The 16,838-nt window shown below is 45.4% G+C and overlaps 1 protein-coding gene across 3 annotated transcripts; it reads left to right on the forward strand.

The window, feature by feature from the left end:
- The first annotated feature begins 3,315 nt into the window (after nucleotides 1–3,315).
- TGIF1 (TGFB induced factor homeobox 1) lies at nucleotides 3,316–13,702 on the forward strand. 3 transcript variants are annotated; one of them, XM_066182962.1, is made up of 3 exons: nucleotides 3,316–3,391; nucleotides 11,073–11,299; nucleotides 12,638–13,702. In XM_066182962.1, exons 2-3 carry the CDS (start codon nucleotides 11,117–11,119, stop codon nucleotides 13,202–13,204), a joined length of 750 nt encoding a protein of 249 aa, XP_066039059.1. In that variant the 5' UTR covers nucleotides 3,316–3,391; nucleotides 11,073–11,116; the 3' UTR covers nucleotides 13,205–13,702. The 3 variants fall into 3 exon arrangements, with proteins under 3 accessions (XP_066039059.1, XP_066039051.1, XP_066039066.1); XM_066182954.1 differs by lacking the exon at nucleotides 3,316–3,391 and adding an exon at nucleotides 3,633–4,450; XM_066182969.1 differs by lacking the exon at nucleotides 3,316–3,391 and adding an exon at nucleotides 5,368–5,782.
- The last annotated feature ends 3,136 nt before the right edge of the window (nucleotides 13,703–16,838 follow it).

Below are 16,838 nucleotides of genomic sequence, written 5' to 3' on the forward strand. Positions count from 1 at the left end.
AAGACAGTCATGCTGAAGGATATAAAATAATGAATGGTACCAAAACAGGATTTTTTTTTTCCTCAAAGCACAAGAGGATATTAAATGAAATTGGTAAGAAAAAAAAAAAGCAATGCATTTTTATGTAATTCATAACTCAACATGCTTTTCTGCCACTCAAATGCCATTACAGAATTACAATGAAGATATTAAACTTTTATACCAGTGTAAAGACTATACAGCTAGGCCAGTAATTAACTCTGAAGTTCTATTAAACTATTCCTCCAGTGCTTGTATTGAACTACTGAATATTTGGATAGAACATTTTTTGGGGAAATATTACTTCACATCTGCCTTCTGTAGCCTCTCCTTTCCTCTGATACACTGAAACTACTCAACGTCATGGATTAGAAAAGGTGAAGGTTAGCTGTGACCTACAGTCGTGATTCCTATTTTTCTATGGTCAGATTTATTCACCTGTTGCATTGCTTTACTCTTACTGCCATAGGCATGACCTGCTTTACTTTGTGCTACTCAATTCTGTTCTGACAACAGTTTAATAAATTTTATCACAAATATTTCAATGGCATCTGAGTGTCAACGGATTTACTTTCATAGCAACCTCAGGGCAAGGGGGGTGGGGTGGGGTGTGTGTGTAAAATTAGTTAATAAATGGGAAACTGGAATAAAAAGACCAGGATAAGAAATGTCCACAAGCCTGATTTGCCTAGGTCCTGATTTCCCAGAGTACTTCCTTTAATAATTTCTATGCCCAAAACATTGCCTTGGAGACTCCAGCAGTTAGGCAAATGTAGTCCCAGCACCTCAAAACAAAGCACTTGCAAAGTAAGAAACATACAATGAGTTGTGCAAAGCATTGCACGTGGCAATGTGACAGGACAGAAACGTGTGCACACCGCCACTGAAAACTGACAAACCTGTGACGTTGGACAATCACGAAGTAATTAAAAATCTGGCCCCTCCAGTTTAATTTCTCTCGCTTTTTGGAATCCAGTTTTACAAACACAACGTGTCTGTGCAGATGGGTCCAGACAGAGCTGAACTTGTTCCGACTAAACCAAGCTGTTCCAACCTGTTGGCACAGATGTATCTTTGTGCACCTACCCAAGGAGCTGCACAGATGCCAAAGTTGCTCAGCGTGAAGCAGTTTGAACTGCTTGTGAGATCCAACTAACAGTACTGATGCAGCTTTAGCAGATTAACTAACTCTAAAAAACACAGCCTCACGAACACACGAAGGAAAAATAAAAACTGCAGAGTTACATATTGCCTTCCATAGCTTCTACTTCTGCTTGCAAGCAGCAGCCAATAGTAATACACATGATCATCTTACAGGCCACCACGTTATTTGCTACAAAACCAAGTTGATCTCTCATTGCATTTGAGCACAGGCAGACCACCTGCTCTCATTTTAGATACAACCTTGTTTCAGGTGTGTTGAAGTTTTACCGGCAGAGAAAGCTGTGGGGGTTTTCTTCTACTGCCCTAGTTTTTTGCAAACTTTAACCCACTACCACCTGCAACGTATCAGCAGTCTTCAGGTGGTAACGGCAGCCAAAATTTGTGGACAAACATGAGGTATCACCCCAGGCAACAACTGCAACGTGAACTCCACGAACCCACTTTCAGTCTTTCCCATTGGTCCCAACTATGGGTATACCCCTCCCAATTCGCATCCATGGAGGAACTTTGTTTCAAAACAATGCCTCTCCATGCATTTTAGAACACAGGAGCAAGGAATGAACACCCACCGTTCCATGGCCTTCTCCTACCAGCTAAAAAGCTGCCATACAAAGTCGAATTTTATCTTTTCCTAGAAAGGCTGTTTCTAAAGCTTTTGAAAAGGAGAAATAAAGAAACTTGAGTCCAGTGTGAACATAAAACTTTTTTTTCCTCCTTATAAAAATGACCTTGTCAAAGAAGAAAAACAAAAGAAAACAAACCAATTTAAATAAACCTCTAAGAAAAAAAAAAAAAAAGGGAAAAAATAAGGAAAGAGCTGGTTTCACAGATTCCACAGATTTGCCTGCGGTCCCAAGGACAATGAGCAGGCGTGAGGCGGCTCTGGCGGCACGGAGAAAGGGAAATCTCTTCGAGTCCTTGACGTATTTTTTGTTAACTTCCCATAATTGCTTTTCTAGCATGACCATTGCCCGGACGCTCGGCTCGGAACAAGCAGTTCGAAGAGCCAGCCCTCACAGCTGGGAAGCAGGGCTTTTCCACAACAAAAACAAGACAGTAAAAGCCAAAATAAAGCCATACGGCGGCGTGCTCGCACAACCCCCGCCCCTGAGCCACCAGTCCCTCGGGGGGGCACGGCTCGGGTGAAAACACCGGCCCCGAGCGAGTCTCGTCCTGCCGGCCCGACACCGCGTGGGGCGGCAGCACCGAGCTGTGGCACCCCCCGCACACAGCCCGGAGCGACTCGGCGGGAATGCGGCGGGAAGGGCGGGCGGAGGGCGCTCGGCCGGCGGGCAATGGCCCGGATCGCGCTGCCGCCGGCGGGACCTCAGTCCGCGCCGCACAAGCTCCTGCCTGGCGCGGCGCCGTCAGTCAGTCAGTCAGTCAGTCAGTCAGTCAGTGTGCCGTGCCTGGCCCGCCTCGCTGACCTACAGCCGGATACGCCGCCTACCAGCCGCCAGCACAAGGGTCACCCATCCCGGAGCAAACCTCCGGCCCCGCAGAGCAGCCGACACGGAGTCCTTGGTTCACTGATGTGACTCACCGGCTACCCCCCCACCACACACATCCCACGTTCGCATATAACAGCTGTTTTATCTCCCGCTGTAATTACGACACATAAATATAGTTGCAAGGTACTTGTGAGGAGGGAGGGCTTGCTGCTAAAGCGCTGTTGCTTCCCTTGTGCAGCGAATGCGGATTCGTGCGGACTAGGGTGGTGGGGAGGGAATGATCCCTTGTCTGCCGTAGGAATCCATTATTTCATCAGCCGTTCCAGGCGCCTGCTGCTCACCCCCGCGCCTGCCCGGCCGGGAACAGCCCCGCACGTGCCGGTGCGGGAGTGACACAAACACGCTCCCGTAGAATAAGTGCCCGCCGCACCCGCACGCCTGCTCCGTGGCCAGGCGGTTTCTTAACACGCCGAAACCTCCGCCCGTGACACTTCGGACCCCGGCTGGGCGTTCAGCAGTTGTTTTTGGTGGTTGTGTGGTGGTTTTATTTTTATTTTTTTTTTTTCACCTGGTTTTGTCAGGGAGGCGGCGGGGGAGCGCCGGGACCCGCCGCGAGGGCCGCCTGTGCCCGGGAAGTGCTCTCCACCTCGCCAGGGAAGCTGGAGCGAGCTGCTGGCGGGTGTCACGTTTCCCATCCCGCAGGAAAAGAAACTGTTGCTGCTGCAGAGCGTGCTCGCCCGACAGGGATGAGTCAAGCTGTGAGACTTCTCTCTTTTACAGCTGCGATCATGTGCCGCAGCAAAATCTACCAGGCTGGGGGGGTGGGGGGGGGAGTCGAGGGGAAGAAAAACCATCTTTTACGAACTGGTGTAAAAATAACTGCAGAAACGGGGCTCGCCTTCCCCGCGGGGATGGGTGGGGGTGTGTGTGGCCAGCGCTGGCCAGGCGGGGCTCCTCCAGCACCATAGGGGAGGGGGGTGCAGCCCCCGCCGACCGGGCCGCTCGGCAGTCGGGAGGGGGTCGCCGGTCTTTGGAGGATTCCTTTCCTTCCCCCGCCGTACGCACTCTCCTTTCTTCTCCTCTATTCACGCGAAGGAGTGGGTGGTTCGTCCGGCAGCAACAGGAGGAGGCTAGTCAAGGGCAGCTGTCAAAATCTCCCCCCACCCCCGCCTCTTCCTTCTCCTCCTTCCAGTTTAATGATCAAACGTCTGCCTGGAAGAAAGGCGAGGGAGCGGGAGGCACGGAAAGCTCCCCCCGCCGCTGCTGTTGTGTGTGCATGAGCGAGCGGGTACAGGCGGACACCCCCCCGTTCCGGCCGGTCCCTCCCCTCCCGTCTGACAGAGCCTCAACACCCGGGAGGGGGAGGGAGGAGAGAAGAGGAGGAGGAGGAGGCAGCAGCCGCCGCCGCGAGTGCCAGTGCAGCGCACGGTTACTCTCCCGTACTCACTGCGGGGAGGTGGGGGAGGGCGGGCGCTGTGTACCTTTCTCTCCCGTGCCTTTCCTCACTTCAACAGGCCGGGGCCAATCGCCAGCAGAAGGGAACAAAGGGAAGGGGGGAGGGAAGCCCACCCCGGCCGCACCAGAAAGCCCCCGGGGGAGGCAGAGCCCTGCGGCTCCCGCTGGCAGCAGCGCGGCCGCGGACCGGGCGCCTGGCTCCGCGGCGGTGTTTCTTCTTTCTTCATCGACCTTCTCCTCCTCCTCCTCGCCGAGCTTAAAGGGGGAAAGCAGCGTCCGGCGAAGGGAGAGAAACTTGGGTCGGTGCGTGGGGTGTCCGGCGATCGGCTCGGTCCTCGCGATCAAGATGAAAAGTAAAAAAGGTAGTTGTGATGGGGTGCCGGGACAAAGCGGGGCGCCCCGCGCCCCTCCCCGGGGTGGAAAGGGGAAGGGGGGGGCTGTCGCTAAGCCAGCCGGAGTCCCTTTGCCTTTTCGGCCTTTTGTCCCCCGTGCCCCCCCCTACACCCCCTGGCCTGTATCCCGTGGAAGATTGCAGTGGATGCTCCGCTCCCAGACAAAACATGCGGGGCTGTTGTTTGGAGGCGGCCGCCTCTCTGCGCCGCTGGCTCCCTGTCAAAAACATGTCCAGCCGTTCGCCTCGTGTCCTCCGCCAACTTTTGTTCTCACCCTCTCCGTTGAGCCTCTTCCCCCTGCCCTCCCGTAAAACACTTTTTTACGCTTTTCCGCACCGAGCCCCACCGTCCTCGCGAGGGGGACGAGGTTGCGGGTGGTTTTCCCAACTTGGGGCGAGGAAAGCGGGGCCGTCCGGCAACTCTTTGTTCGCGGGGACGGCAGCGTGGGGGGGCGTCAGACCCCGCCGCGCCCTCGACCCCCTTGTTTTGCTGAAAGTTGGACTCTTTTCTATCCCTTTTATCCCTTAAAACAGGGGGACGAAACACAAAGTAGAAAAGTTTTGACGCACGGTCACAAGGAAGAAGAGTTACACCCCCCCCCCCCCCCCCTCATAACCATAAGGCTGTTTGACTTTTCTTTGTGTCCACTTCCAAACAAACTTTACAGTTAGAGGATCGTTACTCATCGCGCTCGTGGTGCTTTTAAGTGCCTTTAAATTAGCGCTTGGCCACAAAGACGCGGAACGTGCTCTCGGGTCTAACGCTCCTGCGCTGCCTGGGAAGAAGTTCACAGCAAAGCAGTGTGTTCAGTTGCGATTTGCTAGTCGGCGGTGTGGCTGAAGGGTGTTCTGCATTCAAAGACTATTAAGCGCTCCGAAGTGGAGGGTTAGAGGGGTTAGTGCGCATGTTCACTACTCCAGAGTTGTGCTGTTTTCCCCTTACTATGCATTCCTGCGGCTCTGTAGTAAGGCAGCCTCTCTCATTGTTAATACCCTTGGAGCAATTAATGCATATGTAGTTCGTGAAATCATTGGGCTGCTGCAGACATGGTGTGTACTAATATGGTTTGTAGCCCTCGTCAGAAGTTTTTTTTGGACATGCCACTCGGCTAAGAGGAGCGCGCACAAAGGGAACTGAGCCACAAAGACGAAGTTTAAAGAGCGGGCAGGGTGGTGTTGAGGAGCGCAGCGTCCCGCCGGAGCGGAGTGCGGCTTGATCCCGGTCACAGCCGGAGCTGCGCGCCCAGCTCAGCCCCCTGTGCCCAGGGCCAGCGCTGGCTTTTAAATATTACAGGCGTCTTAGGTAGGTCGAGATTCTTCACCCTATTGGAAGCAGTTGGTGGTTTGTTTCCCCCCTCCTCTTTTATAGTTTCGCTGAATTAATTTAGCCCAGTTATTTTTAGGACATTCCTATGCTGCCTATTTGCACAGCAGTGGTGAGCTGGTTTCCTGTCTGCTGTTGCTTCCATTGTTCAGACTTCTCTCCCCGAGGGCAGCTGCTGGTTGGTGAAATACCAAACTCCCTGCACTTTCAACTGTTGTTCTTGCCACCCCCGAAATAAATGCGTGTGGAAAACGCTGACGTAGTTTCTAGGTATGCATGTGTAGGGCTTTGTGTGTAAGAGTGAGTGTGTGTGTGTGTGTGTGTAAGCTCTGCTTTGAAGATTGCAAATCCTGGGCTGAAACAATGGAAACAATGAAAGGTGACAGGCGGGAGGGAGAACTTTTGAGAGGGGCCATGGGCCTGGGGTTTGCGTGGCACAAATTAAAAGGTGAGGAGACAAAGGCGGAAACTTTTAAAAAGATGTTAGGGCTAGGGTGCCTTTGTTTTAATAAAGGTTGGGCTTGTACTTATTTGTGACCTCTTGGCATTTGGGGGTCATTCAAGAAGTTTCAAAGAGTGACTTTGTTACAGATTTCTTGCTTGGACTCCTAGAAAAATCCCGTTTAGAGGAAAAATAAGTGTAGTACAGCCAAGTCTAGTTGTTTTAGAAGTAATAGCGTGAGCCGTAAAGTAGTGAGGAAAACAAATAGGCTGGTTCCTCAATTATGAAACTCATTCAGAGGAAAGAGGTGGTGTGGTGTTTTGTTTTTTTTTACTGTGGAAATCCCCTTCTGTATCCTTGTAGTTTTTTGCTACTTATTTTTAATAATTTTAATATTTTTAAACTAATGTATTTCTGTTGTTGATTTTTAAATTCGCATTACATTTATTTTTTTGTGTGTGTGTGATGCTGTGTTTTTGTTGTTGATTAGTTTTGTTGAGGGTTTTTTGTTTGCTTTTGTGGTTTTTTTTAAGGTAGTGGACTGTGGATTTAAACTTCAGGACTCTTCTATAGATACTTTATTTACAAATAATAACGTGATAGCAATCCCACGGAACCTACTTGGCTTGTTAATTACCAATTTAGAACACAGTCTCGAAAAGGCACGGGCATGTGCTCAAGTTTCTACATGTGAAGAATCTTACTGAACTTGGTTACAACAGGATCGGGGGCTTACATAGGAACTGGTTCTGTTTATCGGTGCTCATTTAAAAAAAATCTCACTTACGAAATTCAGAGAACCCTAAGGGGTGGGAGGTTTTCTTTAAGGTGCTTTTTGTCCATCCCTTCTCTGGAGGGCAGAGATTGTTCCTTGTGTATACTTTGTCCTCTTTTGAATAACAATTGGCTTCTGCCACTTCCTCTGTGAAGCTCTTCCTCGACACAATGGGATAGTTGTTTTTTTTTTGGTGCCTTTTTTTTTTTCCTCATAGCCTAAATTTTTCGTTTGCTTAACTTCCATTTTATTTGTCTCAGTCTCTCTAAATACTTTGTCCTCCCCCTCAAAGTATTTCGGCATACCTCTTTAAGTGGCAGTAGTTTGTTTTGAAATCAGCATTAGTCATCACTGTACTTTTACTCAAGTTGTTTCAAGCTGTTAACTAACAGTTTGGGTGTTGAGCCCAGTCTCCAGATCCTAGGTGTAATCTTCCCTGAGCTGATTACGAGGAGGACCTGTAAAGTCTTTGGGCTGTGATACAATTCAGCAGTGCATTCAATCATGTATATGACTTCAGCTGGGAGGCCAGGAGGATAAAGTAATTTATGTAGAAGGGATGCTGATCATGTAGTCCTTAGGTCATTAATAGCATAGACTACCCTTTTAAGGGGCGATGTGGAAGTGAAGGAATGGGATTTTGTGTTGTTTCTCAGACCTCTCTGCAGATGAACTTGTGCTGCTTTTAGTTCTATAAAAGCAGGTTTTTTTGTTTGGATTAAATGTATTTAGAAGGAGACATAAAATAGCCTGGACCTAGACTGCATTTAATACAAAATAAATTAGTAGGTCAGCTGGGGCTACTCATCGTGTCCACAGGCCTTTATTCTGGGTGTAAATAACAGTAAGCCAATGGTCCAGTCATGGAGCGTGGCCAGGAGCCTTTTCAGTTGGGCCCTGTTAAAACAGGAAACCAGCAGCGAATAGGCTGATTACTAACAAGACGGAAAAACAAAGCTGGGTTGTAATCAGCAGGAATGCTTTAATGAAAACAGAGCCTTGACAGCAACAATGTGGCTCCTGCTCGAGCAAAAAATATCAGCTGGGGTAGTGCGAGATTTCTAGCCATGACTTCCTGTTGCTGCTAGCTCTGTCCTGCGCCAGAGAGATCTGCCACGAGTTCAGAGGCTGATCAGCTATTTAAATGAGCTCATTTAAATGAGCAGAAGTCGTACTACACTGAGTTTCCTGCTTAACCAAAACCTGCTTTGTGTCACTAACTTACTGTGTCAATTAATATGACACACTGAGCCAGCGGGTCAAAGGGCTGGCTGCGCTGGTGACTCATTTCTTGCTAGGTAGGGTACGGTTAGTCAGATGGCAACTTTTACTTTAGCAAAAATCTTACGTGAAAAGGGAGAAACGTTTTTATACTTCTGGCTTGCAGACAGTGTCTTATCACTTTGGGTTGTTTTGTTGGTTTTTTTTTTTTCAGCTAAAGAGAAAGCAACAGTTCTAGGAGAGGTTTTGCTGTTAAGTCGTTTTTCTGAAATTCAGAGTGGTGTCCGTAGAGTCTTTTAGTTGTGTGGTAGATCCTGGAATGGTCACCTCAGATTGAGTGGTGTGTATCTGGAGTACTTTTTGTTATGCCATGTAAATACTGCTTGCAAACCAGTAGACATCTAACCTTTTCGTAGTAGTTTCTCCTTCCCTCTTGTTTCCACCCCTTGCTGTTTGCCTCTCCCTCTTTTCCAAGGTCTTGCCTTACTGCCCATTATATTTAAAAACAAACAAAAAACCCAGCCCAGTGAAGTGCTGCTACAGTTCTGGTTTCTGACAAACAAGAACTGCTCACTTCAAAACATTGTCTTAATAGCATGGGCTAGTTTTAGCTAGTTTAAAAATTCAATTTAAAAGGGCTGAGTTGCTTTGCAGAGCCGTCCTATGGTCTCTGCAGGATCTTTGTTCCCAGAAGTGTTCCTCATGGCTCCAGGAGCCCATGGTGCTCTCAGGTCAGGTTGCAAGCATGACAGCACTTTCCATGAAGCTATGACAAAGTGGTTTGCTTGGAATCATTGTAAAGCAAACTTTGATATACTTTCTACATGAATTAAGAAACTGTTTTGGAGTTTATCTTGTGTTGGTTATTTAAATATTGTCCTATTGTTCCTGTCCCATGACTGGATAATTTATGTAGCTAATCATCAGATGAAAAATTTGGTATGTCACTTTGGTGCTTGTCGGTTACATAAATCAGCATTTGGGAGAATGAAAACAATACCAAGTAAGTGACTGAAGTAACTATGCCAGACAGATTGCAGATTGATCATCCTGTTGGGTATGCTTGCGTATCAAAACTGTGCATTTCAAATTGGACAACTTAAACTAAATTTAGGGATGCTGGAGCTATTCATAAATAGGGGAAGGAAAAGAATAATTTACCGTGTCAGCTTTGGCTGAAGTTTGGAAGTGTAAGGAAAGGTCCTTCTCTGTTTTGCTCCCTATCCTCCTGCCAAGTGTTAAGGAAAACTCGCACATGCATACCTTCCCTCTTTCTTTGTGTGGTGGTGGGAGCTTTGGTGTCTGGTTGGTTGGGGTTTTTTTAACGGGCATTACTTCCTTTGTGCCTTTACTTATGGATATAAAACATAGTTTTAAATAGTTTAATATTTTCACACTTCCTATATGAATATACTAAACTACACAAGGGTACACTACTTATTGTTTAGGGCTTGCTTTATTTCCTTAAATAGAATTTTTTAATTGGGGTGGTTACCCACAGAAAATTTTACTTTTGACATTTAGTTGACTTTACTATTAAGGTTTTTAGTTTTGGTGTTACAAGTGAGCAAGTTTCTTCCTTTCCAACCACCTCCTCACCCCCCCCAATCTAAGTTCAGAGACAGAAAGATTAAGGGCTTGGTTTCCTTCTATAGTTTCTGAAACTGCTTCTGAAAACCAGTGTTTGTTCACTTGAAATTAGTATTAATTTGTACTAGTCGAACATGGGTAGTATCTTATTTGGACTTGTATGTATTTTGTAACATTCCTAAAATTTCTGATGAGTTTGAAGTATGGTTTTCTTTGTGTTTTACAGAACTAGTGACTAGTGTATCCTACCAAAGGAGTAGAATTTTAGCCTCCCTAACTATTGAATACTTGCTTGTTTGTTTGATTTACATTCCACAGCTTCATGTTACTTCATGTTACTAGTAGTGTGGTGTACATATATAAAGGGATAATCAGATTTTGAAATCTGTTCCTTCCTTTGTGTTGGAGGGAGAAGGTATGCAGTTAACTTGTAAATTTGGAGCCCTTACAGTAAGCATAGCACAGAACACACGTTTCCAGGGATAAAAAATATGACATGAAAACCACAAAGTTGAAAAAGTAGTCAGGATAAAAACTGGAACATTTAAAGGATCATGGTTCTTTGATACAGAACACAATTAAATGAGAGTCCACTTCCTGATAAACTGGTGAACTGTTAGGCACCTGGTTCTTCCCTTCTTCTGCACTTTTTTTTCTTCATTAGGGAAAATCTCCTTAGGGGTGGTGACAAATACAGTTTTTCCTTTTCTTTTTTTCTTCTTCCATTAATTTTTCTGAATAGATATAATTATTCATTTAAAAAAATCTACAACCTATTCCTCCCAGGAGGGAAGCATCAGGATGTTAAGAAATAATTAAATAACCTATTGCTTGAGTTGGGGGTGTTTTAAGTTCTTGCTCGTTGACCTTTTGCCCAGCCACCGGCTAGTTATCCTTGTAAAAAAGTGCTGGATGCATACCATAGCAAGCAAACTTGGACAATATTCTCATTAGATAGAAGCTATCTGATAACGTGCAGCAGATAAAAGGTTGCCAGGGGAACAAGAAAATGAAGGTTTGCAGAGAAGGATTCCTTTAGGAAGGGATCATTGGTGCTACTTTTTGTTCAGCTGACAGGAAAGCTTCAGCATGACAAGTTAACGCTGCAGGACGAATCTCCCATACAAGGGGCTGTAACAGTAAAGATAGTTAATGTGATAGAAAATGTCTGTGCCATGCAGTGCTGGAGCCAAGTAGTTAACGGATTTAGGAGGCTGATTGTTCTTGTCTTACAATTGCAGGTGTAGTTGCAATATCAGGCAGTGAAACGGAGGATGATGACACTATGGATGTCCCACTGGATCTTTCCTCATCTGCTGGCTCAGGCAAACGGCGGCGACGTGGCAACCTGCCCAAGGAATCTGTGCAGATTCTTCGGGACTGGCTCTATGAGCATCGATACAATGCTTATCCTTCAGAGCAAGAAAAAGCGCTGTTATCCCGACAAACACACCTTTCCACACTACAGGTATTTAAAAAAGCACTTCTCCCTTCTAAAGGAGCTGTTTTCTGCTTAAATTCACCCCTGGTCTAGTCATGGATACAAATGTTTACACTGCATGTGAGATTTCCTTTTTTATTGCTACTCTCCTGCTGATGGCACTCATAAGGAGAGATAGAGACTGATTATATGTTACGATGATCTTTGTTTATTGTGCTGTAAAATCATTTTTCTGGGAGAACAGACAGTCACGAATTGAAGCATGCATGCATGCTAATTTTTTGCGGAATCGTGCCCCAAAAGACATAAAGTGTCTGTACAAGGTAATTTATTGTGAGAAGAAGGTATTTATTTGTCAACAGAGGTTTTATGGTGATAGATGTGCAGCTTAGCATGTAACTCTTCACTTCTAAAATGGCAACTTGAGGCTCGTTCCAGTAGAACATGGACATACATAATTAAATGTATGATCACTGCCATTAAAATCAGTGGAACAACCCAAAAGGGATAGAGCTACTCAAGGGTGTTAGTACAGGTATGGTGAGGCATTTGTGTGATTATTTTGGATTCTCATCCTGGGATGCCACTGGCATCTTGTGAGGTCCCTTGGACACATCATTCTCATCTCCTGTGATCATCTTTGGTGGAATAGCTTTTGCCCATTGCCGCATCCCATGTTGTGGGAAGGTGGCTGCATGAGAATGTGGATAAACCAGGGTTTGGTTTTGGAAGCTGCTAAATAGAGAGCACTCCTGTTGAGTCCTGAGCTTTATTTTTCCATATTAATTCATTAGTGCAAATTTCATAATTGGCTATGGAGTAAAATTTTCTTAATGCAGCACTATAAAGAAGACTTCCTTTATGTAGTAAAGAAAAAAAGGACGTTAAACTATAAACTATCCTGTATTGCCCAGGAAACTGGTTGATATTTAAACAAGGACAAACTTAAATGAGGTAATTCATGTTATGTCTGTCGACACAGTCAGTTGAACAAGGAAAATCAGTAACTATTTGTGGGAGGAGTGGCTCTCTTCAGAGAGAAAAGGTTTTCCTGTTGTTAATTAACCGAAGCTAGGGAACAATAGCCAATAGGTTAATGTGTGTGCACAGAGTTAAAAGCTAAACCCCTAGTTTGGACTTCAGCTGTCCCGGGGCTTTCTGTAACAGGAGCAGGGAGTTGGTGCTAGAGCACCCGGACAAGGGAAGGGCCTTTGCCAGGCGTGTCAGAACTTGTCAGTAGGTCTCTTATTTTGTTGTGCAGTGAAGGAAGCTGCTTGGAGGGATTCATTAATCTAACCGTCCGCTCTAGTGGCACATAGTTGGGAATGAATGAAGGTAGAAATTAAGATGTCGTTATATTCCCAGGTCTGCAACTGGTTTATCAATGCACGCCGCAGGCTGTTACCTGACATGCTGAGGAAGGATGGCAAAGACCCAAATCAGTTCACTATCTCGCGGCGAGGGACCAAGCTTCCCGAGGGCGGCCTGGTTGAGTCTGCCATCAGCACAAAGAACTACATTCCCCTGCTGGAGGAGACTGCCTTCCTTCCCGCTGCCGCACCGCTCGGCAAGACTGTGTCCTCTTCCAAGCCGGCTTCCCCGGGCTCGGTCCTGGCTCGGCCGTCCGTGATTTGCCACACGACTGTGACTGCGTTGAAAGATGCCCCTTTCCACTTTTGCCAGCCAGCTGATGTAGGCCAGACCACGGACCTGCAGCAGCCCCCGGCTGGCAGCTTCACAGATAACCCCCTCTCCTGCCACGAGGACGCATCCAAACTGGGACCTGGTGCAAACACACAAAGTGGGCTCTTTAACACTCCTCCTCCAACACCACCAGACCTTAACCAGGATTTTAGTGGATTTCAGCTTCTGGTGGATGTGGCACTCAAAAGGGCGGCAGAGATGGAGTTGCAGGCGAAACTTATGGCCTAAATCCCCTTCCTTCTCCTTCCCCATTTTGTTTCACCAGACAGGGATCTAACAGCTGTGTGGTTACTGCCACCCACACGATATCAAAAGACTTCACTGCATTATTATTTTTTTTTTTATTAATCTTATTTGCACAAGGGGATTGCTGAAATGAAGCTTCCTATCACTGAGATGGTCTTCAGTGGAATACGGTCATTCCAAGAATTATAAACTTAAAGCTACTGTAGAAAGAAAGGATTGTGTGTTTTGTTGGGATTTTTTTTTTTAAATGTTTTCTTTGTAGATTTTTCATAATGTGAGATGTTTCCCAAGATCATGTGATTTGTTTTGTTTCTTTCAGACTGTGCAATATCTAGTAATGATATAGAGTCTTCTTATCATTCCCATGTGGAACGGAATATACCGACACGCTGTCTAAATTTTCAGTTTTTTTAACAATACAAACTTTGGATGATCATGCTTTTTTCCCATAATATAATAAAATATTTTCTTTAAAAGTGATGCACACAGAGTATTTTGTTGAATACAAGCTTTGCAGAAAACATGAATTACCCTTGAAATAAATGGAAGTGAAAAATATTTTTGAGCTCATACTGACTTTGTTTGGTTTAGAGAGCCATGCTAGCAGTTGTTGTTAACCAGATGTTTAAAAGAATGCTGAAAAGTGGGCCAGAAGTACCTGATTGTGTTCTGCTATGTTGAAAATTTTTTAAGGGGCCAAAGGGAGTTATGTAGGCAATTCTGACTAAATTTAAGAGGGGAAACCTTGGGCCCCCCAGCTCTTGGCTCCTTGAAATATTTTAGGGCTGGGAAATGTGATGGCCCATGGAGAAGATGCGAAGATAAAAGGAAGAGACCAGAAGAGGGGGTGGGACAAGAGTTCTTTGTAGATCTTTGTGATGCAGCTCCTAGACATGACCGGTGACAAATTTTGATAGGGGAGGGCAAGGGCTTCGACCCTTACTTGGACTAGTAATGACAAGGTTTTTACTCAGTAATTCTGGTAGACTGAAATAAAGTAGGCTGTATTGCATTGAAATCTGAGTTCTCGGAGCCCAGGTCTTTGTGAGATACTTTAACAGGTGGTTGGCTAAGATTTAGAAGAGATCCCTGTTGTATTGGGGTGTATTTTTGCCAACAGGATCTAAGTTACCTTTCAGAAAAGGACTTTGCTATCAAAATGACTTATTACTGAAAAACATGAAGACTTGCAGCTCACGTTTCAACTTACTTGAATGTCAGTTGCCCACCCTTATCCTTCCAACAACAGTGAAATAAGAGACCTCCAGGGTAAAAAATTGGTTCTGGCTAATCTTTAAAAACAAACCAGTTGTCTGTTTGGGAGGTTGGGGGAGGGCTTTGAGGAGCCAGGAGGGTTGGTGAATTTAAGTATATCACTATGAGTGGAAAGAAGACTACAATATTCTGACCACTATTCTGTTTTGCTGTGGCTTTTATAATTTTCTAATGTCAGAAATACTCTGTTCTCTGGAGTACTCTTTGGAATTCTTCTGAACTTGTGCCTTTCTTGAACTTTCATGTTTAAAATCAAAATGGCAAACAGTAAACACTGGCTTACTTATGACTGCATCAGCTTTGGTAACACAGTAATCCTAATATACTGTATGAATATAGAATTATTTTAAAAAATAATTTGGAAATAAAGCTGGAAAATAATTCTGAACATAGAGATGGCTGTATACTCTGTCTTCAAGGAATTGCAGGTGGGTACAGAAGAGCCTTGTGTAGTGTCTCTCTGGACACACTGTACTTGATACTTCTGATCTATTTTTCCTGGGATACCTACGTATTTATTGTTTGGTTGGGGTTTTTTTTATGACTAATTGTAAAATGGAAGTGTACTTTTTTGTAACTGTGAGGTTCATGTTGAGGGAAGACTTGGTTAATAGACGTGGTTTTGTGGAATAGGGATTTATCTACATACCCAAAGTGGAGTGTCATCTTTGATAAAGGTTTGGAAGATGCATTGTCCTTTCCTGTTCTTGCAGGAAGGAACTTTATTGCATCACTCCTTACACCCATGCTTCAAGCACTAATGAAAGAAAAACAGCCTCACAAATGTTTGCATTGTTTGATTTGAATTGCTCGGCATTTTCCCCTTTTGTTACTTTTTTTCAAAGCAGTTAGCTGGTGTGCTGCGGGATAAGAAAAAGTGGGGCACTCAGATCATTAAAGGGCATTTTCAGGGATCTTTACTCTTCATTACTTTGCCGTTTATAATAAAGAATGTCAGCAAGTTTAGAAAGAAAAAAAAACTTTGCTGGTTGAGCTGACCAGTTCTGTAATTTCACTATAGCAGCTGCAGTACTGAAAATGAAAATCAAATGAGGAAGAAAGCTGTTGCCATTCAGGTTAACAGTTTTCATTGAAAGTAAAAGCCTGTGGTCTCTGCTGTTTTCATTTGCTATTATGCCACACAAAGTGGTATTAGTGTAAATGACCACCAAAGTTCTATTCGTGTGATGAGCACTGCATTTCCATTTTGCTGACTGACTTAACCCTGGGAACTTCACTGGTGGCCAGTTTTGCTTGAGGCCAGTTATATACTTCTTAAATTACTACTTGTGTTAAGGTTACACCTAGAAGTTTGGCTGTAAGTTGTAAGTCAGATGGTTGTGGCTGAGTAGCACCTGATACCACACCATGTAAAAGCTTTTCCCTACCCTGAGGTGTTATTTAACTTTGAAGAAGAAAATGACTCATATTGAGTACCCACTACAATGTATCAAAAGGGAGTTTCTGCTTTCCTATAATCTAGCACTGATAGTTTTGGTGCTGGCTATTGAAGTTTACCTAAACCTATTCTTTCTGAGCATAAACCTGAAGTAACTTCTTTCTAAAGTTATCAAAGGTAGGTGGATGTAGGGCATTGGGTGGAGCTAGGATCCTGAACTGAGCAGGAGTCCTGGTAACAAACCAAAGGCTTCACGCGCTGGTCACACATCCTTGGTAGGGCAAACAAAGTTTTATTTGTGAAACTTGTTTTACCATGGAAAAGAAAAGGGGAAAAATATATATACATTTGTATAAAGAGGCAACGAGACAACATGGTTTTGCTGTTCTTGCTGCAGTGATAAACCTAAATGCAAAGCAGTTTTGCCAAAACCCAGCCTCTGACTGAAAACACACACTTTGGCTGCTCTGAAGCTGAAGGGAAGGCATTGCTGTGTGTTGCTGGAGACTCTGTGGCCAGCCAGGGCGTCAGCGAGCTAAGAGGTATGACAAATTCATGCCAGGGAAAACAGCTCACACGCAGACTTCGTCAACGTTGTTTTCATGGCTTTTGTGTCTTGTAAACAAGTTGTGGCAGCTGCATGTGATAAATCCCTGCGCAGAGCAAAAATAATTACAATAGGGAGGGAATCTCGATCCCGGCGTCGCTGCCTGCGTGCAGGGAGGGGGTGGTGTCTCGCTGCCTGGTGGGGGGGGGGGGGGTTGTGGTATCCCACATGTCTCCCAGCTTGTGCCATGAGGTCAGTGTACACGGCTGTAAAACCGTTGGAGCTGCAACAGCTGGCCTCGTGCTATGGGGGAGGGAATGGGGCAAGGAGCGCTGGAGGCCGGGCTGGCTTGCACGGCTGCACCCTCCCGGGCGGTGCTGGCTCTGCTAACAGCA

The sequence above is a fragment of the Chamaea fasciata genome, unplaced genomic scaffold, assembly GCF_029207755.1.
Source record: "Chamaea fasciata isolate MVZ Bird 193981 ecotype frontalis unplaced genomic scaffold, bChaFas1.0.hap1 SCAF_1, whole genome shotgun sequence".
Taxonomy (NCBI): domain Eukaryota; kingdom Metazoa; phylum Chordata; class Aves; order Passeriformes; family Sylviidae; genus Chamaea; species Chamaea fasciata.

Bases quoted from the DNA above. Each gene is read 5' to 3' on its own strand.
- TGIF1 (XM_066182954.1), top strand. From the start codon at position 3,910: ATGAGCGAGCGGGTACAGGCGGACACCCCCCCGTTCCGGCCGGTCCCT. The intron at 4,451-11,072 runs GTAGTTGTGATG...TTACAATTGCAG, and splicing joins CAAGATGAAAAGTAAAAAAG to GTGTAGTTGCAATATCAGGC. The intron at 11,300-12,637 runs GTATTTAAAAAA...TTATATTCCCAG, and splicing joins CACACCTTTCCACACTACAG to GTCTGCAACTGGTTTATCAA.